The sequence below is a fragment of the Labrus mixtus genome, chromosome 10, assembly GCF_963584025.1.
Source record: "Labrus mixtus chromosome 10, fLabMix1.1, whole genome shotgun sequence".
Classification (NCBI taxonomy): domain Eukaryota; kingdom Metazoa; phylum Chordata; class Actinopteri; order Labriformes; family Labridae; genus Labrus; species Labrus mixtus.
Genome location: NC_083621.1, coordinates 5,046,350 through 5,072,028, shown reverse-complemented (window position 1 = coordinate 5,072,028; position 25,679 = coordinate 5,046,350). Strand labels below are relative to the sequence as shown.

The 25,679-nt window shown below is 42.4% G+C and overlaps 1 protein-coding gene across 1 annotated transcript in view; it reads right to left on the bottom strand.

Annotated features, from left to right (window-relative positions):
- afg2a (AFG2 AAA ATPase homolog A) overlaps positions 1-25,679 on the bottom strand; it is a 149,336-nt gene that overhangs the window by 110,608 nt on the left and 13,049 nt on the right. The window contains exons 11-12 of the mRNA XM_061047682.1: positions 10,951-11,105; positions 2,227-2,436 (exon numbers count right to left, since the gene is read on the bottom strand). Coding sequence (XP_060903665.1) covers positions 2,227-2,436; positions 10,951-11,105 — 365 coding nt within the window. The remainder of the gene's footprint in view (positions 1-2,226; positions 2,437-10,950; positions 11,106-25,679) is intronic.

Genomic DNA, 25,679 nt, shown 5'->3' with positions numbered 1-25,679 from the left:
CCATTGTAGACAGTCATGACTCACAGAGTTATTTTCAGAGGATATACTTGATTTCTATTATATTTAAGTGTGAACAATCACATATAAAGACTTTAAAGTATTTAAAAAAATTACAAACAAACATCTGCACACTGAAAACAATGAGCAGCCTGTTGTTGCACCACAGCCTAAAAACTGGATTTCAACCTCTGGTGAGACAAACAGCAAATAACAGTCAAGGACCTTGAGGTGGCACCTGGAGTGGACAATAAGATTTCAAAGGGGCCAATGCCACCCATGGTCACCTCTCTTGATACGCTCCTGCACAAATGTATTTAACCCCCAAAATATGTAAAAAGTGGTCTGCTTTACCTCATGTCGTTCCCCACTCCCATTCCCTGATTTCTGATTGGCACATCTCTTTTTTTTTCTAAGTAACCCAGGTTAGTTTCTAGTTCAAGTCAAATATCATCTTTAGCATGCAACATATATGTATTCATTTAAGATAATCAAGACAAAAACACAGCCTGGTAAGAGGAAATTATCTTATTTATGACCTGATTTAAGAAACCTCACATTATTTACATTTCTTTTTTTGTGCTGCGGTGGCTGTTTAGAAATCTAAGTTGCATCTGAAGAAGTATTTTGTCTTTAATTCAGGGAAACCTTTCGACCCTGTCTCCTTATTTTGTGAAGTAAATATTAACAGCAATATTAACCTTAAAAACAAAAAACAGTGTAATTATATATTGTGAAAAATATGTGTGCAATAACCTCAGGTGCAACAAGAGATGTAGAAAGTAGAGACAAGAAAACATATTTATATTTTCATTTCATTGTACAGTTTTCCCCTTTGTTATTTTTTGTATTATATCTTTGCTTTAATACAGTGTATAGCTTCTGTACAGTTTATTTTAATTTACTTAGCTGTTACTACAACTTATTTATTTATTTTATTTATTTTATTTATTTTATTTATTTTATTTATTTTATTTATTTTATTTATTTGTACTTTTCTACTCTTTTTTTTCTTATAATGTTATTCTATTTTATATATAAGTTTAACTTTTTTGTAGAAGCTGACTCAGGGAGAAATGCACAAAAATTCCAATGTACCTGTACTGTCCTGTACCTGTACAAATGGCAATAAACATCTATTCTATTCTATTCTAAAACTCCACAAACAAGGCTGAAAATCACACCGTGATCTGCAGACGTCCTAAATGAGCCTGAATGAGAGATTCTGTCGATGCTCTCCGTCTCACACGGCAACAGCTTTGAAAGTATCTACTGATCAAAAAATTCAGCAAGCTGATCAATCAATCTCTGTCAACCAGGTCTGAATAGGACCCAGGGTGAGGGTGACGGGGGGGTGGTGGGGGGGGCAGCGGAGAGGATGAGGTGATGAATGAGAGGGGACAAACACAGGGTCAGAGGTCAGACAGGGAAGCTTTCTGCACAGGAAGCTGTGCAGTCAGAACGCCCTCCAGGTCATCAAGGCATTGAAACATCTCCACTATGAGACATTCAGTACACTGTGTGTGTAGGATGTGGATGATGAATTCATTATGCGGTAGGTTGATGTAAGATGTATATCGTCCTCAGGAATAACAATAAGGGTAGTTTCACACGTGCAATAAACTCCTGAAAATGCTGACAAAACAGCGACAAAAACGTCTCCTCCTCACTTTAACTCTCTCATCCAGGTCTACACTCCCTCCCGCCCACTACGCTCTGCCAATGAAAGGCGTCTGATCCAACCTTCACAACAGGGTCCTAAGTCTCTGACTAAGACTCTTCTCCTCTGTCGCCCCCCGGTGGTGGAATGAACTTCCAAACTCCATTGGATCTGCAGAGTCCCTCTGCACCTTTAAGAAAAAGCTAAAGACCCAGCTCTTTCATGAATACCTACTAACTTAATGATGATGGTCTCCATATTATTGATGATGATGATGGTAATGACGATGGTTTTTGTTTGATAACGACGACTTATAAGATGGTTTCTATACTGATTAGAGCTCTCAAGAACTGCCCTCAATGTTGTGCTTTGCCTCTGGTCACTTCCTGTCAGCACCTGTGTGTCCAGTCGGACTCAAAGTACAAGTCATTTTGAAGGGGATCCACATTTTCTCCTTCAAATTAATCGTATTTAAATGGTAAACAGCTACATGTTCACTTTTCAGTGTATCAGGACATAGACAAAAGATACTTCTCTGTGAAAATAAAAACATATCGATTTAAACTCACTTTAATAGCCAGAAAGTTGAGCCCGCTCTCGTTAGCCAGGGCCTTGGCTATCATAGTCTTGGAGCACCCTGGGGGTCCGTAGAGCAGGACTCCTTTAGGGGGCTGGATCCCCATTCTGGTGAAGGCCTCCGGGTGCGTCAGGGGCCACTCCACGGCCTGCTTCAGCTTCAGCTTCACCTCCTCCATCCCACCGACGTCCGACCAGCGGACCTGGAAGGTGGAGACACAGTACACAGAGTCATCAGAAGACCAAAACGTTTTTAACTTTTTTCTGCAGATGGCTGTCAACACAAGTAAGGAAATACAAGATCTCCTTTCATTTTCAAATACTGAACATGTATTCAATACTGTACTGCCATTGGGCGGCAGTGGCTCAGTCTCTAAGGACTTGGGTTGGGAACCAGAGGGTCATCGGTTACAGTGGATGGACATCTCTGTAGAAACCCAGCGTCTATACTAAAGAAAAAGAAGTCAAGGCTTACAAATCTTTGGACGCACACAATTTTGTACTTCCCGGTCATGTCCAGGATGTTGAAAACGGAGATTTGACGGTAGGATTTGTGTATTAAGTGAGCAATATGTAAGATATCTACTGAAATAAATCATAAAATGATCTTACTATATGATCAGACATTAAGGAAACATGCTATGTTGAAGTGCTGGCTTCTCTGACAACAATGCAGCAGCCAGTATGTCCTCCTTCTAAGTTTAGATTCTGGTCCTGAATTGTCTTGATTTGTTTGGACCAGAGCAGGTAGGCGGTTTCAAGGCGACCCCACACGGCCGTTTTGGCAACCGGCAAACCAATAGACGTTGCAGAGATGCAACCGGGCAAGCAAACTGTTCAATGCTTTTGTAAAAGAGAGACAGGCTTCATGACTGCTGCAGAGCTGGCTAAACACTGAAGCTTCAAGGTCTCCGACATAGCAACCGTTGGTCACATCAACTCTCGAGGGGAGGGGGGCGGGGGGGTGAGACATCTCTCTTCAATGACTTGAAGTTTGGACTGCAGTACCCATGTCAAACACTAGGTGTCAGAGTTACATATTGCTCCTTTAAGGAGCGACGTACCGCCTAGACAGCAACAAAGACACAAAACACAGCTACAGTATAAACAAGCCAAACAACTACACAATGACAGCAAACTGCGTTCTTATATGGCCGGGTTAGTATCAACTATTTCTTAAATTATTTAATGAGTTGTTTATTATATATAAGAAGAATGTAAATCACTAAAAGAACAGCTGCTCTGTGATTCTCTCCCTGTGCATTTGCTGTTTTTCTGCCACCAAAATGCATGTGCCACTGATGTAAAGTAATTGTGACATCTACTCCAACTTGGTCAATTCATCAATTTAAAATTTAGTCAAACAAAATGCATCACGTACTGTATGTTGAACTGGAGGTGGACGACAAGTAAATTAAAAGATGAACATTGGAGTGATGAACGTCTGTACGTCACCCTGATCGCCTCCTCTGTATCTTACAGCTCCAATCTGTGGCAGCTCGAACACAAACATATCGCCAACAATAAATGAAACACATTCTGATTGCACTCTGACGTCAAAGATGTTCTCATGTAAACCCACACATACACACACACACACACACACACACACACACACACACACACACACACACACACACACACAGATGACCTTTTTTTACTCTCTGACTTCCTGAGTGGAAGGAAGAAAAAACAACAACGGTATTCTTCCAAACTGCTGGGAGAGGAGAAAAAAATATATTTGTGAGAAACAGGAGAGCAACCGGAGGCGATAAAGTAGATAAGAAGAGGAAGACCTCTCTCTCTGTGTTATCCTTTGCGTCTGTTTCTTAATTGCACATCCATTACTCCCTCCCTTTTTTCACTTCTTCTGCCTCTCAAACCTCCTTTCCTCCTTTTCCACAATCTCTTAAATCTTTCTCTTTACTTCATACCCTTTCCTTTTTACTATCTCTCTGCTTCCTATCCGTCTTATCTCGTGCCCTCCTCTCTCTCCCTCTCTCCCTGAGTGAGTGCATATACATTCAGAGAGGACAGCATGTTACTTGGAGAAATCCGGTTATGTAGGAAGTTGTACAGTGTGTTAACATGCATCCTGACCTTGACGTTATTTCAAACATTTGCTTATTTTAATGGTGAGTTTGTCTGTTTCAAACTGGGCTTCTTACATACTTGGTGAGGAAATGTGGTTTCTCTAAATCCAGCCTTGATTACTAAAACGATGTTTCTTGAATACTAATAATTCTGACATGATGATTAAACTAACAAATCAAAAGAAGGAATCTTAAGTATCTATCTTTCAACCGTCTTTAAAACAAATATTTGCTGTACGGTTCATTTTTAAAGGGTCACAGACATTTTTGACTCAAAAAAGCTCATTTTTTAATCTTGTTGGTTAGCACTTAATGATCCACAAACAAAGGCTGGTCTTCTAACAGTGTGTGGAACAATGCCACTGCCTCTTTCTGCCGGGAAAACTTGGTTTTGTCCAGCATCAGATTCAAGTGTCCATATCCAAATCAGGTTTTCAAGTATCCCCTTAAAGACACGGATGAAGAACTCAACTGTTGAGAAGGATTATAATATGTGACCTTTAATACCATCGGGATTGGGTATTCACAAGCATGCCATCCAAACACTCCGATACTGAAATGTGTTGGGGAAAAAAACAAAGACATTCTAGCATATAGCATCAAATATAATAAATATAAATAATTACTAAGTTAAACCCCAAATCAGATAACCGCTCAGAGCCATGAGTCACCGGGTCACATGTTTGTGTAGATGTAATGTTTTCCTGTTTCTTATCCGTCTTATCTCCTCTGCACTCCTGTTCCTTCTTTCTTCTTCTTTCTCAGTTGACCCTCACTATCAGACCGTCTAAAGACTACAGCTCACCACTCTCCCTTCCCCTCTTGTTCACTTCATCCGCTCCCCCCCCCCCCCCCCCCCTCCCTCCACCCTCCTCCTCCTGCTCTCCATCCAGAGGTAACACATCCCAGGCCACCGGCGCCGTCTCCGGGGAATGAAGCACCTAATGGAAACCTGGCGTCTGGCCACATACTGTAAATACCGAACAATTTATGGACAGCGCAGCGAGTTGAGAGGACCGAGAGAGGGGAGGAAGAGGAGTGTTGAGGAGATGATGAAGAGATAGGCCCGGAAGCAGGCGATGTGAACCAGAACATTTCATTTAAAAAGCCCAGAAAGGAATGAAATGAAATAAAAAAAAATTTGCAGAGAGAAAACAGGATTATAAAGAGACAAATGGAGACACAATTAAAGAGACGGATGAAGAGCGAGGAAAAGCAAAATAAGGGAAAAACAGTGAGTTATGATGAAATGTAATAAATGTTTGCAGCTGTACCGAAGTAAACTGAGACTGTGAAGAGGCTCAAATGATGCAATATAAAACTGAATTCAATATAAAATGGAATCAACTGAAGTGCTCAAAGTAATGCAACATTTAAACATCCACAGTTTAAGGACAACTGAAAAACTCCATACGTATTCTGTATATAAAAGTGGACAAAGCCTGAGTGACGTCACTAATTGGTTACTGAAGGCGGCTTTGGAAGCCCGCCGATGGCAGTGGCCATGCTTGAAATAGTATCTCAATTAAAAAAATAAAAAAGACATGGATCCAAAAAAAAAAAATAGGTATATAGAAGCAAAAAAAATTTGCACACCAAGGAGCTCCCGTTTGAAGGATTTATTTTCCGAGGTTTCAAGCCACAATGCTCTGACTCAGGAAATGCTGTCTCAACCTAACTTCCAGTCATCTTAACGACAGGTTAGCTGGAGCTGAGGTGCGTTTTAACCCTCCTGACACCAATATCAATGAAGAGGAGGGAGAAAAAATCTGATACCGATGTATCGGCCGATACCTTTCTTAGCCCTATCTTTAATCTTGACACTCTAGAGAGTGATCATACTTGTTGTAATCTATATAGCGCCATCTGCTGGTGAAAGAGAACTGCTAGTTTAATACAATGAAACTCCAATTAAATGCAATTTGTCTGGTGAATAAATCTAGTGATATATGCGTATATCGGCCATAAAATGAGCCGATACCGCAAAAAAACTGCAGTTCCTTGAGTGTCCACTTGAGGCTGGATCCGAAAGCCCCCCAAGTCACACCCCATTCAAAAAAAGCCTGTTTTTACAGCAGAAGTAAACATGTTTACATCCTGGTACAAAAAACAACTTTAGTGTGATTTAGTTATAGTCTTCGTGGGCACACCCTAAACTTAATATTTGAATAACTCATCGGTTTAGATTTTATGAACGACAGGAGTTATGCACTGTTAGATGCGTGGCTGACCTGGGTTTGTAAGGATTACAGTCAGACCGATAATATCTGCCGATATTAGCATATCCAGCGACTACCGGACTTCAGCATTGGCTTCATTTTTCAACACAGGAGGTATCCGCTTGTTGTAAACGTGCACCACCATCACTTGGTCAAACCATTATATACGCTTTTTTTTTTTTTTTTCAAATCTATAATTCCAGATATATTTTTATGAAATTATTATTATTATTTTTTTTTTTTTACAGAAAAGTAAATAAAAAATTGTCAATTATCTTTAATCTTTGACAGGGACGGTCATTTTTTAAAGTCATGTTTGACAATGTGGACGAGTCCGATAGATTTAGTGAGTAATACCACCTCATCTGATATATAAACTTAATTAAAAAAATATCTAGAAAAATCTGCATTCTGAGGCTGCTATGGGACCTTGACTTTGTAGTTTTGTAATATTTAAAGGCCTCAAGCCTCTGAGTTGACCCACATCATCATCGGACCTGCCAATCATCTCAAACACAAATCAATCCCTCCGCTCTTTCCACCCAGAAAGCAGATGTGCAGCACAACACTATAAACTTCCATCTCCCCTTTTTTCCCCCCGCAGACTTAACGGAGTCATTGTAAGAAATAACAATGTAAAGGAAAATTAAGTGCAAGGTGCTTTTTGTCACGAATGAAGTGTCTGTGGAATTACAAGGCGATGTTTTGACTCACACCTCGCTGCGCTGCGTTCCCCCCCCCCTCTCGTTCCCTCCCTTCCTTTTTGGTACGAGACCCAGTTATTATCTTTTACTGTTGTTTTCTGAACTTTACAAGGGGCCTCTCAGGCTCTGGCCCCTTTGATGGGTTTGAGAGGAGGGTGGCGGGGGGACTTCTCAGACACACACACACACACACACACACACACACACACACACACACAAAAAAAGAAACCCAAGGGAGACAAGGAGTAAGTTTAAAAAGGAGGAATAAACGGGCTTGTTAGACAAATGAAAATATTAAAGCCAGACTGCACAGTGGAGGACGATTATAGAAAAAAAGTCATGCTTGGTAAACAAAAAAGATGTCAAGAAGAGGAAGAATGTCTTGGTCCCAAAACAAACACAGGATTAGGAATTCATTTTAATTAATTTACATGTAAATAGAGCATAAATCAGGAGGCGTTATCGGCCGAGCTCAAATCTCTAGATAAGTGATCCTGAGAAGGTTTTTCCGATGAACTCGAGGAGTGTATTCATCCGGCACCGCTGGAAGTTTCTTATATAAAACGGATTAGAAACAAATGTTTGCACTCATGTGGATATAATCAAGTCCGGGGCTCTGCGGCTGGCCTTTTTCGGCTCAGCTGCGCTCGGGGGATAGAGAGAGAGAGAGAGAGCGAGGAAAAAAACAAAAAACAAACTCACTCCCTCTCTCTCCAGTTTCCAGGAACCAGCCGCAAGGACTGAACGTCTCTGGGTGAGCTCAGAGTGTTGCAGAGAGGAGAGGGATGGGGGGGGGGGGGGATAGGCAGGACATTTCTTCCTCTTCTTCTTCTCCTCCTCCTCTCTCTCTTTTTTTTTTAGGGGGGGAGGGGGAGGGGGGGTGCTGGCAGGAACCGTCAGCGACCCGATCTGCTTTCAATTACCGGTGGAGGATGATGTTAGCCCTCTTCCTGCCCCGTTATGTCTTGCACATGCAAACTCCAAAACATCCTGGAGTCTCACCACTGTCCTATCATCCCTCCTTCTCCTTCCTTCCCTCCCTCTCTCTCTCTATCTTTCTCCCCTTCATCCGCCGAGAGCAAAGTGATTCATCTTCATCGCTGTGGAGGAACTCTTCCTCAGCCTGACCCCATCATTTTTAAGTTCTGGTGATTTTAGGAGTCAGTGGTCCAGAGTTTTCAGAACATGGGTTTATCTCTCTCTCTCTCTTTGTTTAGATCAAGTATTTGTTTTGTGATTTAAATAAAGCAGTGAGAATGTGATGCAAACCTGCAGTGCAATTCATCACGAGGCCCCTTGAAAGGTCAAATGCTGCAGAGGCAGCTAATGGTGATTACAAAGAAAAGGTCCAGTGCAAATTCTTTCATTAATGATTACTTTATGAAACTGAGCAGGCATGGGGAGGTAGACTCTCTGCCTCATGCCTCTCAATGATTAATATCTTCCAGCATGAAGTATTTGACATGTTGAACACAGCTAATGGAGAAGCTCAAGATACCAAACCCCCCCCCCCCCAGCCACCAGCCCTGTTTTTCAAAGATAGTTTCTGTTTTGTTTTTTTTACAGCTCAGGAACATTTCTTGCAATGTTAACAGGTCAAACTTTTGCACATATAACATATATTTCTTTTTTTTCCATCAACTAACTCATTCACTCCCATTTTAATATATTCATGCCTGTTTCATTTAGCTGATAGAGGGTTAACATTCTCAGTATTTCTATTGTATGTGTCTAAGTGTGTGTGTATGAATACGTGTATAGGTTACTGTATATGTGTTTATATTGAATTTTGTTTTGAAATTGTGTCATTCGATTTGTTTAGTTGATTTATTTGTCTCTTAAGAGGTGAGGCCTGTTGGCTTCTTGACCTCTCCTGACACACCTTTTATGTTTTTGTTAATCCTATTTTGATGTATTATATGTGTGCTAATAAATAAATAAATAAATAAAACAAGGAAGTCAAGAAAGCCCAACTAGCTACAGAGAGCCTAAAGAGACACAGGATGAAAACATACAAACAAAAAGTCTCTGGTGCACATCAGAAACTAGAAAGTATCGCCTGTGCATTTGAAACCCTGTGAGATATCTCCAGCTGACAGAAGACCACTGAGCTCCTCCTATGAGACAGCACGGAAGAAAAACTTTCTTGTGTTCATGTCGCAATACTTTCTAGTTGGTATGCAATATCTTCTCGTGAGCACAGGAAACTTACCCGTGTTCAGGGTAGAGTTTGTGGCGTGCATGAGATATTTTTCCTGACCATGTCCCTTTAGGGGTCTGCATAAAAACCTAATGCACACAGTCATATGTATATCTAATTAATAATTTATATAATCATCATCAGGATAATGGCAGTTAGGGTCTACTCAATGAAATTTGCCACATAAGTTAAAGGAAGGGATGCACGGTGGTGAAGTGGTAAAAGCTGCTACAGCAAAAAGGTTCCTGGTTTGAATCCCCGTCTGACAGGAGTCTCTCTGTGTGGAGTCTGCATGTTCTCCCCGTGCATGTGTGGGTTCTCTCAGGCTTCCTCCCACAGTCCAAAGACATGCTCGTTATGTTAACTGGTGACTCTAAATTGCCAGTAGGTGTGAATGTGAATGTGGCTGGTTGTCTGTCTCTATATGTCAGCCCTGTGATTGGCTGGTAAAAAGTCCAGGGGTGTACCCCGACTCTCTCCCAATGACAGCTGGGGTCAGATACCCCCCCCCCAACGACCCCAAATAGGAAAGCTCTATGGGGAGACAACTCATGTCTGAATGTTAAGTTAATGTGATGCTTGTCAGTAAATCTCACAGCTATCTGATTTAACTACACAAACATCTGTTGACACTGTTTTTCAGTTGATGTTTTTCACTCTTATTGTGTCTTCATTTCATATCTCTTGTATCTCACTGTGATGCATGTTGCTTTCTTGTCACCAGCTGCATTTGTTTTTCCCTCGTCTTGGCTAACTTGTTCAAAAAACACACTGACACATTCTGGCAAGATTATGGACCTTAATCTGTCATTTCTTTTCCAAGCCTGGAAAGCATCACATGTATTTATTCATTTATTCCCTGACCACATTAAACTGCAGACAGCCCTTCTTCCACACTCACAGCCTGCCTCCACATCAGGGACCTTCTCAGCACCTTAAGGAAACATTATTCTTTTAGTTAAACCTGTTGAACTATTGACTCCATTTAATCACTCTGCCATAGTTCCTGCTGTATAAAAAGGTCTCGCTCTGGATGTAGTACCTCCTAATGACTGGAAGTCTGTGGGCAGAGGTTAAAGTTTGCAACACGTGCACATACGGTATTAATTCATGCAACAAGGAAACCCATCCAGTCCTTTGTTTGTGGTCTGCATAAGTCTTGCATCACAGAGAAAAATGCTCCGTTTCAAATGTGCTCTCCTTGTGATGTCACAGTGGGATTCTGGTAAAATAAAATCCCCTCCCCTCCCCTGGTATCTCCACCCATGGACTCCACCCCCAGCCTAGAGCAAAACATTTCCGCAGGTCCGCCATTTTTATTCTCGCTACAGAGGAGTGATGTCTTCTGGGAAAACTCAGGGGGCTCATTGCATTTAAAGAGACACACAAACCAAAACGGAGCGTTCTGAGAGAGCTGGTTTATCACCTGAAGAAGCATGTGCGCTCACGGCACATTAAGCAGAATGACTCGTATGTGGAGCTGCTAAGAGATGAACCCTACCTTGGGGACATCGATGGCGACCTCCCTCATGGCGCTTGGCTTCACGACAGACATCGCCCACTGGAGGTCCTGCAGAGTGACGGTCACCGTCCCCATCAGCTGCTGGTCTGAGGGTTGGAGGGAACCTGCGAGGGCTCTCCTCAGAGCGTGCAAACCTGCAGAAAGAGATTTAACAAATCATTAAAGGCAGGGTTGGTCATTTTCTCCAGATCAACTTTTTCAAGATTTTGGTGGAAATCGAAAAGTCCTGACAGAAATTAATAACTCATGTTCTCTGAATAAGGAACAAAGAAAATCTGTCATCTGTATCAGTTTGTAAGTCTGTAAAAACGTCAACCAATGTCTGCCACAAGGTACCAATCTGATGAACCAATCAGACGCCTCCCTGTCTCCCTGCCCGCTCTCTACCCCTTGCATGCTCTAGCTCACACTCAAAGAGCGTCACAGATGACGGAGTATATACAGCAACAAAAACGTCTCCTCCTTACTTTAACTCTGATCCAGGTCTACACTCCCTCCCGCCCACTACGCTCTGCCAATGAAAGGCGTCTGATCCAACCTTCACAACAGGGTCCTAAGACGCTGACTAGACTCTTCTCCTCTGTCGCCCCCCGGTGGTGGAATGAACTTCCAAACTCCATGTGATCTGCAGAGTCCCTCTGCACCTTTAAGAAAAAGCTAAAGACCCAGATCTTTCATGAATACCTACTAACTTAATGATGATGGTCTCCATATTATTGATGATGATGATGGTAATGACGATGGTTTTTGTTTGATAACGACGACTTATAAGATGGTTTCTATACTGATTAGAGCTCTCAACAACTGCCCTCAATGTTGTTCTTTGCCTTTGGTCACTTCCTGTCAGCACCTGTGTGTCCAATCAGACTCAAAGCTGATCGTTTGCTCTTACTGACATTGTTCCTTTTTTTCTAGATCCTTGCTTGTGTTGTTCTTACTCTCTGATGTACGTCGCTTTGGATAAAAGCGTCTGCTAAGTGAATTGTAGAATTGTAGTTTATCGTTGGCTCTTGTGAGAAGTAAAATAGTCAAGTTTCCACACAATGCAGCGCTGCAGCATGTAAGTGAGGGGGCGTGGCTTTTGAGGGAGCACAGAGGGGAGGGGTTGGGTGCAGACGGCGCACTGAGGGAATGCTTCTTTCAAAATTGTGCTAGTTTTCAAAAATGACCAACCCTGCCTTTAAGTGTTTCATCAAAAAGAAAAACAGAGTCATTTATTTTGGATTTAAAAATAAATAAATCAAGTGAGAATCCAATAAAATAAAAATAAAATGCTTAAACCAATATAAAAAGAAAACCTGAAAATACCTCCAGGTCAGTATAAAATGTACTAAAATGGTGAATCTGTTGGCAAATAAAATGTGTCAAATCGGATATAAACGTGGTGTTTGTTCGCCTGAAGCAGCAGCGATCGTGTCTTTGTGGCTTAGGGCTTTTCATTCATTACAAACTCTCATGCAACCAGTCCAACTATTCACTCAAAACATTCAGGTTCGTACACGCTGTGATGAAAAACGCCCAGTGAATGCAAATCTTCAAAATGAACACTAAATCCTCTTTTGACCGGGATGATAATTGGGTCTGCATTATTTGGTTGGAAAAGGGGAGTAGGCCGAGGGGAAGTGTAATTGAAGTGCTTAAGGTATGAATAGCCACAGCTCCAGAGATGTTAAGCATCTGAACAAAAAGGAAGACAGCAAAACAAACATGGATGTGTCAATATGAAGCATCAGCCTTTTGTTTGGCCTTGAAAAAGAGGTCATAGAAGTTTGATCTGAGGAAGAAAGATCAGTTCTGCCAAAATGTGGAGGTGACGAGTGAGCCCTGACACATAACTTTAAAAATACTTCTAAAGTAGAAATCACAGGAAAAAAAAAAGAGTGTGTTCACACGAAGGGTGATCACACATGCACGCTCCTCCAATATCCTGCTCGCATATCTGGAAAGTGTATTCAGGGTTTCAAACGTGGTATCCATGTTATGTGACTGGCAGTTGGAGGACTTCCAAAAGTTTGATGGACATGAAACTCGTCTGGTTTAATCATTCGTACAAAAGACGAGCAGCTGTCTCAGCAAATTGCCAAAGATACAATCCTGTGGACTTCAAATGTAGGAACAGAAGACGACTGCATTTGTTATTAAGCTTTAAACTTCTTTTGCATGCACCTGCTAACGGCAAGCTAACGCTAAAGACAATCTTTTTTCCAGAAATATCTGTAGTTGAAGAAGTTTAACCTTGTTCTTTAACTATAGAAATGGGCATGTCTGGAGCTGCAATGTCATTTGCCTTTCATGATTTTTATCTATATGTGTATGTAGTCAGAGGTGTCAGAAGTATTCACATTCATTACTCAGGTAGAAGTATAGATACTAGGGTTTAAAAAGACTTCTGTAGAAGTTGAAGTATCAACTCAAGCTTTTTATTAAAGTAAAAGTGTAAAAGTACTGGTTTCAAAACTACTAAAAGTATAAAAGTAAAAGTAATGTAAGGGGGAAAAAATGACATTAAGGACAAAAGCTTAGGCCGCGCCACAGTGTGTCTATAGTGCACTACCCCACCTCCCCAAAAAAATGTTTTTCTAAAGGCCATAATGACTAAAATGTTAAATTAAAATGTTAATGTTGCACCTGTTTCAGCCGCATTTATGCCCATTGAAAATGAACGCATTTTAGTACAATGCAAATAGATTAAAGAACCATAAATGTGAACTACTGAGCATTAACATGTGTTTCATGGAGCAGAAGATATGATGACTAGTGTCCTATAAGTATTGTAATGGTGCAAAAAGTCTTCAGAGGCATGTTATCAATAGTCTTTATTGGAATGTAAATGTACATCCAAGCTTAGCTGCAGGAATCTGTGAGGGCAACGGATGTAAGATAACAAAACTGGACAAGAGAATTGGTGTACCCCAGGGAAGGCTTAGTAACAATTACCAAGACCAAGACCAAGACATTTAGGTATCGAGACAGAGTCAAGACCAAGACCGAGATCAAGACCAAGACCAAGACATTCAGGTATCGAGACAGAGTCAAGACCAAGACCAAGACCAAGACCAAGACATTTAGGGATTGAGACAGAGTCAAGACCAAGACCGAGATCAAGACCAAGACATTCAGGTATCGAGACAGAGTCAAGACCAAGACCAAGACCAAAACCAAGACATTTAGGTATCGAGACAGAGTCAAGACCAAGACCGAGATCAAGACCAAGACCAAGACATTCAGGTATCGAGACAGAGTCAAGACCAAGACCAAGACCAAAACCAAGACATTTAGGTATCGAGACAGAGTCAAGACCAAGACCGAGATCAAGACCAAGACCAAGACATTCAGGTATCGAGACAGAGTCAAGACCAAGACCAAGACCAAGACCAAGACCAAGACATTTAGGTATCGAGACAGAGTCAAGACCGAGACCAAGACCAAGACCAAGACATTTAGGTATCGAGACAGAGTCAAGACCAAGACCAAGACCAAGACCAAGACATTTAGGTATCGAGACAGAGTCAAGACCGAGACCAAGACCAAGACCAAGACATTTAGGTATCGAGACAGAGTCAAGACCGAGACCAAGACCAAGACATTTAGGTATCGAGACAGAGTCAAGACCGAGACCAAGACCAAGACCAAGACATTCAGGTATTGAGACAGAGTCAAGACCAAGACCAAGACCAAGACATTTAGGTATCGAGACAGAGTCAAGACCAAGACCAAGACCAAGACCAAGACCAAGACCAAGACATTCAGGTATTGAGACAGAGTCAAGACCAAGACCGAGACCAAGACCAAGACCAAGACCAAGACATTTAGGGATCGAGACAGGACCAAGACTAAGACCAAGACCAAGACCAAGACATTTAGGTATCGAGACAGAGTCAAGACCAAGACCAAGACCGAGACCGAGACCAAGACCAAGACCAAGACATTTAGGTATCGAGACAGAGTCAAGACCAAGACCAAGACCAAGACCAAGACCAAGACCGAGACCAAGACCAAGACCAAGACATTTAGGTATCGAGACAGAGTCAAGACCAAGACCAAGACCAAGACCAAGACCAAGACATTTAGGGATCGAGACAGGACCAAGACTAAGACCAAGACCAAGACCAAGACCAAGACATTTAGGGATCGAGACAGGACCAAGACTAAGACCAAGACCAAGACCAAGACCAAGACCAAGACCTTTAGGGATCGAGACAGGACCAAGACCAAGACCAAGACCAAGACCAAGACATTTAGGGATCGAGACAGGACCAAGACCAAGACCAAGACCAAAACATTTAGGGATCGAGACAGGACCAAGACTAAGACCAAGACCAAGACCAAGACATTTAGGGATTGAGACAGAGTCAAGACCAAGACCAAGACCAAGACATTTAGGGATTGAGACAGAGTCAAGACCAAGACCAAGACCAAGACATTTAGGGATTGAGACAGAGTCAAGACCAAGACCAAGACCAAGACCAAGACCAAGACCAAGACCATAAATATCAATGAAAAGATCAACTTGTTTGCCTCAGACTGAGATAAAAATCTAACTTTTAGAATTTTCCTTCTAATCACAGTAATGACGTGGGTAAAGAGCCTCAGTGGTGGTCTCGACTGGTTTTTATTTTGAATCTGGAGTCTGCCCAGTCAGAGACCTTCAAAAAGACTTGAGGACTACAACACTAACTCCATGCCCACATCAGATGAGCCCAGATGTGCAGTTTGACCTCCTACAGGAGAGAGAGAAGGTCAGGTCTTCTCAGAGACGATCGACTGCTACATGCAGAAAAATGATACTTCTTTTGAAAAACAGGCGCACGTCCATGTTTCCAAACCCCAGAGTTGGGTAACAGTACATTAGACACACATCCATTCCTGATGCACACACACACCACACAAAGTCTTTGCTTCCTCTTCTGAGCTCAAATGGAGGGTGGGGTGGGGGGGGGGGGTCTGGGTTGGGAGTTGGAGCTGCAAAGGGCTGGAGGGGAACGGACGTGGTCCAGGGCTGGAGGCCAGAGAGCAGACGAGAGGGGATTTACGATCAGACATAACTGCATCCTGTTTATATTTTCCAGGACCCTTTCTGACGGGGGGGGGGGGGGGGGGGGGGGCACACGGACAGAGGGACAGAAAGAGAAGACGAGGAGAAAGACAATTAACACAGGCAAGGGGTTTGTCTGCTCTCCAAGTTGAGGTCAATGTGTTCCCCAGGCCCAGCTCTCCAGTATTTGATGTCTCTCTCTCTCTCTCTCTCCCACTCTTTTTACTCTTTTTACTCTTTTTTTTTTTTTCCCCCCAGAGGTCCAAACATCCCATCATTCCACCTGGCTACAGCCTCAGCTCCTCATCTGCGTTACTGCTTCAGACCCCGCGCTGCTCAAAGTGCACAAAAACATCTGGTCTGAGAGCGGGAGAGAACGAGGGAAGACAGGACAGGATGTTGGAGGGGGGAAGTGAAGGGGCGAGGAGAGAGAGAGATGGGGAGCACCAGCCACAACACCATATGCACTAAACCCCCCCCAAAACCATCAGCTGAAGGTGGAGGGGTCTCGGCCTTCCTTTAAAGCTGAGAGGATGACGGAACATGGGAAAAAAAAAAAACAGAGAAACAGCTGAGGGTTGGTCAGGTTCTTAAAGATAAAAGATGCTAAAGGAGAAAACCCGAAAGGGAAGAGATGTTTTCATATCCTCTTGGACACAAAAAGTTAGACATATTTTAAGAAAGAAATGTGGTACAATCTCCAACAAAAACTTTCAAAAAAAGGCAATACCCCGCCCCCAATTTCAAATGCAACAGCATGTGTCGGTCTTATGCAACATTACGATTTTAAAAATTGGGGTAAAAGTTGTGCCTTGTGAAATGTCTCTGTGCTTGGCTCTGGAAAAGATAACATATACACTTAAAGACAAACGGGAATTATTTGACGATATCTGGGGCCTATATATGAATTTTCTTCGGGATAAACATCCGTCACATATTTTGAGCTCGGCTGGTAAAGAGTTGGCGATGTCTGTAATCGTGCTTATTTTTGCAGAAACTGTTCTAGGGCAGAATATTTGCGACTAACAAATCATCTATGACAATGTACTCCATTTGGTTATTTTTATTTAATACAGAGAGTAATAATTTTGCAACAGTTTGTCATTAAAGTTTTTTTTTATTATTATATTTTACTTTTTTCCCCCCTTATTTTATAAATGTGTATATATGTGCATGTGTATATCTTTTTTACTTTTTTTTTCTTCCTTAGAATTTATTTAATTGTAATTGTGTCTTCTCCTCTGTCGCCCCCCGGTGGTGGAATGAACTTCCAAACTCCATTGGATCTGCAGAGTCCCTCTGCACCTTTAAGAAAAAGCTAAAGACCCAGCTCTTTCATGAATACCTACTAACTTAATGATGATGGTCTCCATATTATTGATGATGATGATGATGGTTGTGACGATGGTTTCTGTTTGATAACGACGACTTATAAGATGGTTTCTATACTGATTAGAGCTCTCAACAACTGCCCTCAATGTTGTGCTTTGCCTCTGGTCACTTCCTGTCAGCACCTGTGTGTCCAATCAGACTCAAAGCTGATCGTTTGCTCTTACTGACATTGTTCCCTTTTTTCTAGATCCTTGCTTGTGTTGTTCTTACTCTCTGATGTACGTCGCTTTGGATAAAAGCGTCTGCTAAGTCAATTGTAGAATTGTGTGTCTTGGAAAAATGTTTAAAATTCAATAAACATTTTGTTAAAAAATAAATAAAAAGAAACTAGAAAAAAAAAAAGTTGTGCCTTGTTTCCTTTTTATGTATGAAAATTTGGAGGTCTTCCAGACACTCTGCAAAAGTTTCACCTCTAGACTTCCATCCCCGATGCAGCACTTAAAGTAAGATGGTAAATGGTTGCAGTAAGCACAGACTGACAGCCGGTTTAAAAGGCTCAACTCGTAAGTAAAGCCCCGGGGACTGACAAATGGAGCTGACAAATGTTTAATAAATGTTTCAGCGAGAATCATCTGAAAACTGTCTCGAGTAAATCCAGAAACTTCGCCAGCAAGTAATGAAAGAACTCGCAGAGACGCATGCCCGACCAGAGGGGGGAAGTGGGGTTCATAAGCCGCAGAGCTCCGGGGTGCAGCCTGGACGCCCCCGAGGGCAGCGGAAACTTGATTCAGCGACGTGACTCTAACATTTAGCTTCAGGGATTCTCTCTCTCTCTCCTGACTACTCTTGGCTGACTCTGAGCACACATTTGGTTTAGTTATGAAAACATCCGATGGGAAGGGAGGAAGAAGGGGAAAAAAAAGAGGCAACACAACACAATTTAATCTGAACCTTATGTGGACTCATTTTCTCCTTCTCCTTCTCTTCTTTTTTTAAAACTCTCCTCCTTTCCTGAATGCTTCGGAATTGGCCAGAAACCAAAGTGGGATTTGAGAGAAAAAGGGGGCCCGCTAAATGTACAAGAATGCACATTTGCAAAACATCACACCGGGGCCCGAGCTAGGTACAGAAGAACGGGAAGAAGAACTCATTTCACAGAGTGGAAGCCAGCCAGGGAGAAGAGAGGAGAACGGTTATTTGTGGTTTCTCAACGGGGATGGTCTTAATTATGTCGGTCCAAAAACAGACCTTCCTTCAAATCAAGGCATTCGCTTCAGGGGTCACCTCTGCTGACCCTTGCAACAAACTGGCCCCCTTTTACTAAAGATTCAGACCCCTGGATAAAAGCATCTATTCTCAGAGATATTTCAAGAAACCTTAGCAGCAAGACGTGAATCTTCATAACCTTACAGTCTGAAATAAGGCCGTGCATAAAGGATCAAGTTTCAATGAGCATTAAAGTCTTTATATGTGATTTTTCACACTTAAATATAATATAAATCAAGTATATCCTCTGAAAATAACTCTGTGAGTCATGACTGTCTACAATGGGTGTAACACCCGAGTCCCACTGTCTGTGATGTTTTCAGAGTTTTCAGAGTCCTATCTTCACTTTGTTTACATCGCCCGGACGGCCGGCTGACTCCTCCCCTCACGTATAAAAGTTGTTTAATTGAGGGACTAGAGAAAAGAAGAATAACATACTGTACTCACTGCTTAACTGTGTTTCTAGATCACGCTCATTTCAGGTAAATTTACATGCAGTGTGAAGATACGAGCATAATAAAGATCGCTAGCATTAGCATGCTAACACAACAATGCAGCGCGAGTTGTTTTGGTTTCATGCTGGTGCTCAAGGGCGACATCTGCTGGATCAAAAAATCACATATAAAGCCTTTAAATGATCCAATAACAACCAATAAGAACCATCAGGGATTAGGATTGGGAATATCCTGAAAGGCAATGACACAGAATCGGATGTTGAGTACTGTCGTAGTTTTTTTTTTTATTCCATTTGCAGCAGAAATATTTTGTAGTGAACTTTAGCAATAGCCTCGGTCCTTCCCTTCCACTTGTATACGTATACGCCCAGGCCGCACAATGCAAGCTAGAAAATGATCCTGCCGGGATTCTGGATAACCCAAGGTAGAGGAAGTAGAGCCCAACTGATAATATCATTTGGTGACTACTCTCAGCCAATCAGGGCTCATCGTACTCACAGCTATTTCTGTATCACCACATTGATTTCCCATCACATGCCTGATGCAAACTTGTTTAATAGAACATTAAATTCAAGTAATACAGATAATTGGGATGATCTAAAAATGCTTTTTTTTCTTCTGTTAAGCAGTCGTGAAACCAGAATTTTAAACTTCGATTAATCCTAGAAAAAAATCTAATTACATAAATACCTGTTTGTTTTTGTTTTTTTAAAGATTTATTTTTTGTCGTTTTGTGCTTTTATTGGAGAGATAGGACAGTGGATACAGTCGGAAATCAGGGAGAGAGAGGGGAATGAAATGCGGGACTCAAACCCGGGCCGCCTGCCAGGAGGACCACAGCCTCCATACATGGGGGGGCGCGCACTAACCACTAAGCCACCATGCCACCAGCGCCCCATAAATACCTGTTTTAACATCTTGTGCCTTTTTTGTAATGATATGGACCAATGGCTCTGAAACAAAGTAAACAAAGGCTCCCCCTTAAATGTGTATATTGGTCATGCCATAATCAACAATCAGCTGCTGACTTGCCCTGGGGTAAAGAAGGAAAAAAGTTTCATTCATGCATCTGCAAGTAAACTCTGTGCAGCGTCTGAGACTTGCCCTCAACTATACCAGGGAGGGGAAAAAAAACAAAAAAAAACGAGGCAGGGAAATGTACCGGAGGTTAAGCTCCAGAAGAAAACTTCAAAAGAGAAACCCTCACAGAGCTCCATTGTCAGAGACAGCAGATCAACACCCACAGAGCCAAAGGAAGGTGTGTCAAAAAAAAAAAAAAAAAAAAAAGAAGTCCAACAGTGCATTCCACTTTTCAACAGGGAAGAAGAATCCAGACTGTGTGTGTGTGCAGCTCTGCATCCGACACCTACCACCGGCTCGGGGGGCCGCAGCTCTCCGGCGACGCTGTCCTCAGATGAATTGTGAAATACTTCGGGCATTACAACATGACAAAACCGCAGGAACGTTTTCATTAACTCGCCGGGGCTTCCGGAACAACTCTCTGCACCTGTATTTACAATACCCCGACATCTGTTACCCGGAGCTGAAACACCGCAATAATATGTGCTCTTAAAGTGCACACACACACACACACACACACACAAAGACAAACACACGTGCTCACACACTCCAAGCATGCGGAAAACTTGTGCAGGCATAGACACACGTGCATTTACAGAACACACACACACACACAGCTGTCACCGAGTAAAGGTAAGTGCCGGGGGTTAAGGAGTACAAGCAGCACATTTCCGGATTTTATAAACAAGAGGCCTCAAATAAACCTCACATGCTGATCCGATACTGATATTTATGTGACTTGTCCTGAAATTCCTCGAGTGTCTTTAAAAGGAGCGATGAGTTGGGAAAAGCGCTTTATAAGGAGAGGCCGCCGCTGTGTAAACATCAGGCCAGCATTCAGGAGTGTGTTTGTCTTCCTCTGCAGAATTGATGTCAAACACACAAGAAGTTAGATCATTTTTTTGATGCCGTTATTCTGTCTGCAGCGCGGTAACTATTTATGTTTGGATTGAAGAGTGTTCATTATTACTTTGCACGAGTTGTTCTAAGTCTGAGACGTGGACGTTAAAGGGATACTTCACACATTTGCATTAATCTTTGTATCATTAGAAACCTGGTAGTATTTTTGAATGGTCGTGCATCCCGCCCTCATTTTCCCCTGAGATGGGAAATCTTTGTATTTCTGAGTCTGAAAAGGAGCGGTTAGCGGGGTGAAACTACAACGCTAGTTCCTCATATTTTCGACCACTGAAGCTACAGACCAATCACAGATCAGTGGGTGGGAACTCACTCCCAGAATCGAAACTTAACGTCGCCATATTGCTTGGAAGCTATGCTAACAGGCTCTATGGAGAAAGCTGATAATGGCGTAGAAATACAAATATAGCGGCGAGACGGCTGCTGCCGACAGGCCGGTCTTGTGTCTTGGCTGCTGCCGCTGCTGGCCGCAACAGCCGAGAAACAAAACCGGCAGCAACCGTCTCGCCGCTATATTGCTGGACGGCTCAGCAGTTGAGACATAATGCCTGCCTGTCGGTGGTGGTGAGGACGAGGAGCCGGGGCCGGCTGGAGCTGGGGCGGACTGGTAGTGTCGGTGCTCTCACTGTTTGCCTATGAACACAGACATAGAGTCTGTTTTCTGACAGGAATTTCCAAGATCAATTCTGGAAGAAATCTCAGAATCAGTTGAGGAAACGGCCTTATGTGTTGAAGTAAATATGTCTGTAACTAGAGGACCTTAGTGGGAGTGGCCTGCGGTGCTGTGCATTCTGGGATTTGGTGTCTTTCATCCAAACATACACTTTTTGCCTTTTCTTGGTCAAGAAGGCACCAACTTCAAAATGTATTTCACATTTCTACATATATGACCAAATGTCAAAACAGATTCATGTTTCAACGGGTGAAGGATCCCTTTAAGTATCGAGTCTGATCTTTGCCGTCAAACGAGCGGCAAAGCAAAAATCTTTCAGCTGACAAAGTGCAGAGTCGTGTGTTTATTATTCCACATAATCAATTTTACTGGCCCCCCTTTTTTTTTTTGTTCCAGTGGGCTTCCCCTGTTTAGAGAGACTTGTAAACAGTGCGTCCGGATGTGGCACAAACCAAACAAGCACACACACACGCAGACACACACACACACACAAATACTACACACTGGAAGAAACGTGCGCCCTCACACACACAATTTGCTGTGTTTAGACTGTGGAAGTGAGTCATCTGCTCGCACCGGGATCAGTCGAGAAAACGCCAACAGGACGACACAGAGACGCCCGGAGTCTGCGAGGCCGCATGATAGCTTCCAATACCACAGAAAAACACAAAACACCTAAAGGGATTCATTATGAGGAGCTGGTTTTTATAATGCATGCTGGGCTGAGGGAACAGGGTCAATGTGATGTTTTGGGGAAATCAGAGCCTGTGCGGTTTTAGATCTGGAGGAAATCTGCTCAGAGATCTTGTGCAAACATTTAAATACAACACCTTCTGTTGGCTCATCTTTACTGTTTTTAACCAATCAGAGTTGGCAAATGTCCTCTTTTTGTTTTAGCTAGAAACCCTAGACTCACAAGGTCTGTAACATGCAGCAAGTTAAAGCGAGTTAGCTTTATCTTACTGAAATGCTCTAAATTACTCTGCGTCTGCGATTGACAAACGTTGGATCTCTCAGTTTGTTGATGAGCTTTGAGCCGGTTTAACTGGAGAATGATTTTCATTTTAAAACCTTACGGCTGTGCTCGAACACAGACGGTGCAAACCGTGAGCCTGAATCAATCTCAATAAGACCAGCAGGTGAATCTGTGTCATTCACAACAGGGTCCTAAGACGCTGACTAGACTCTTCTCCTCTGTCGCCCCCCGGTGGTGGAACGAACTTCCAAACTCCATTTGATCTGCAGAGTCCCTCTGCACCTTTAAGAAAAAGCTAAAGACCCAGCTCTTTCATGAATACCTACTAACTTAATGATGATGGTCTCCATATTATTGATGATGATGATGGTAATGACGATGGTTTTTGTTTGATAACGACGACTTATAAGATGGTTTCTATACTGATTAGAGCTCTCAAGAACTGCCCTCAATGTTGTGCTTTGCCTCTGGTCACTTCCTGTCAGCACCTGTGTGTCCAATCAGACTCAAAGCTGATCGTTTGCTCTTACTGACATTGTTCCCTTTTTTCTAGATCCTTGCTTGTGTTGTTCTTACTCTCTGATGTACGTCGCTTTGGATAAAAGTGAATTGTAGAATAGAAGTCATGACGAAAATAGGAATCTGTATTGGCTCTGATTTTTACAACTGCTGCTTCTCCATATAATATCTAATATTTATGAACTTTAGAGTTTAGTATTGCTTGTTTGTAATTTTCCATCAATCATACCTATCAAACATTTTCTGCAGCCGACAGGCAGTACAAGCCGGGACCTTGATAATGACTCTACGTCTACGTCGGCCTATCCAGTGACAGCGTGCGTGCTGACACGTCTCCTATAAGCGACGGTCAGCGTGACATGACGAGGAGCTACATCAGATACAACAGAGACTCTGTCAGAGAAACGTCTATGAATAGAGTCTGCTGGCGTGCAGGCGGCTGTACATTTTTCTGCTGTGACTAACACAGTCCAGCAGATCGTCGGAACGTCTACATAAATCTGTCAGCCGGCGAGAAACCGTGATGAAAGCCATGTCCACCTTAGAGACACAGCGAGGAGAGAGGAGGAGGAGAGAGTGATAGAGAGACAGCATCCACTACTGAAAAGAGATGTAGTCAGGAAGTTTGAAAGTTTAACTTGTAACATAAGAAATATCAAATAAATGAACAACAATCTTTCTAAAGCAAAGCTACAGCGGCCATGATTGGCTTTTATTTTTTTTAAATCCACTCTGAATGGAAGTCAGTCAATCTGCCCTCCATACCAACATCAGCTGAGCCTGTTTGCGTTACAACATTTGTCCACTAGAGGGCCTCGTTAAGGGTTGCTACAGAAAGTCTGATCTCTCCTCCTGCAGCCATGAACGGGGAAGCATCGATGCAATTATATATTTTATGAGAAAAACATTAGAGTTTAAGAGGTTCTTGTCCTGCAGAAGAAAATTCCTCCTGTACTTAACTTCATTGTTTTTTTTAATATTGCAAAAGAAACCTTTGATATCAAGCCATCAAAGACATTTAGTAAACTAATTTATATTCTGAGGGTCAAATGTAGACACAGAATTGAACATGTCTGCCCTATTGTGACTGATTTTTGATCCGGTTTAAGTGAGGTATATCAGATATCACAGCAGTGCTCTTTCATTATTACCCATCTGAGTCTTTGAGGAGACCAAAGTAAACATTTAATCAATCGACAATGATTGCTGGTATTAAATTATGTAATTCTTAATAAGATTTTTTTTTTTTTTTTTTTGTTAAACAGCAAATCAAACATGACATGTTGTTTCATGTGTATGCATATATCTATGAAGGGATGGGGGGGGCCTCCTTAACTCTGAGCCAAATTCTTGTTTTTCTCTCGCTCGGGCTGTAAAAATCCGACCTTCTTTGAAGGATGGACCTAGCCCCCCCCCCCCCCCCCCCCTCGGTCAGTGCACATGATAGAAAGCACAGACGTTCCTAATAATTTGTGGAGGCTTAAAGGGGATTTTGAGACTACCTTGATGAAGCGGCGTAATAGATCCGGTGGAAGTGTGCTCTTGCATTGCGTTACATTGGAAACTGGCTGAATCCGTGATCAACTGTAATTAGCCGCTGGTTATACAACACATCTGTCGTCAAGAAGTCGTTTTTTTTGGGCTCAGTTAAAGTTGGACTGGACGGACAAAAAACTCCCCCAATGACATCAAGATTTCCATCCATTCTTGTGCACACACAAACACACAGATTAAAAAAAACACACACACAAAAGAGAAGCGGCTTGACCTCGATGGAGAACTGATTTAAATTGTCTCCCTCTGTGATCTCTAAGCAGGCTGAATGTACTGAAGGCAGGAAGTGAAGCCCTCACTGCAGCGTGCTCACTCTGTGTGTGTGTGTGTGTGTGTTACAAACATGGAGGTCATAACTTGTGTGTGCATGCTTGTCTTGCAGCTGTGCGAGGCGGGGATCCTGTGCGTGACCCTAACAGTGTCGCAGCCGTCGCAGCACCACATTTTTATTTTTCAGGAAGTGGTGCGTCGGAGGGTACGTTCCCCCCAGCAGCTCATTGTTACCTGAGCGGCAAGAAGGAAACAACTGCAGCTCCTACTTGATGTGTTTTTGTGCCTCTTTGGCTTTTGTTCCTTTTCAATGAAAGCAGAGAAGGAAAAAACAGATATCAGCCTGTGTGTGTGTGTGTGTGTGTGTGTGTGTGTGTGTGTGTGTGTGTGTGTGTGTGTGTGTGTGTGTGTGTGTGTGTGTGTGTGAGGATAGAAATGTGTGTCTTGGTTGGTGGTATAGTATTGGTGCAGTGACAGTAGGTGGGGTAGTCCCACCACCTAGCTGCTGATAATAGTGGATGTTAGCATAGCATATTATGATAACGGTACCAAAACCAGTTGAGCTAATAGAAGAATTTCAGCCGGAAAAAAAGAAATAATAACAGGTTAAGTCATTAGTTAGCATTTTAA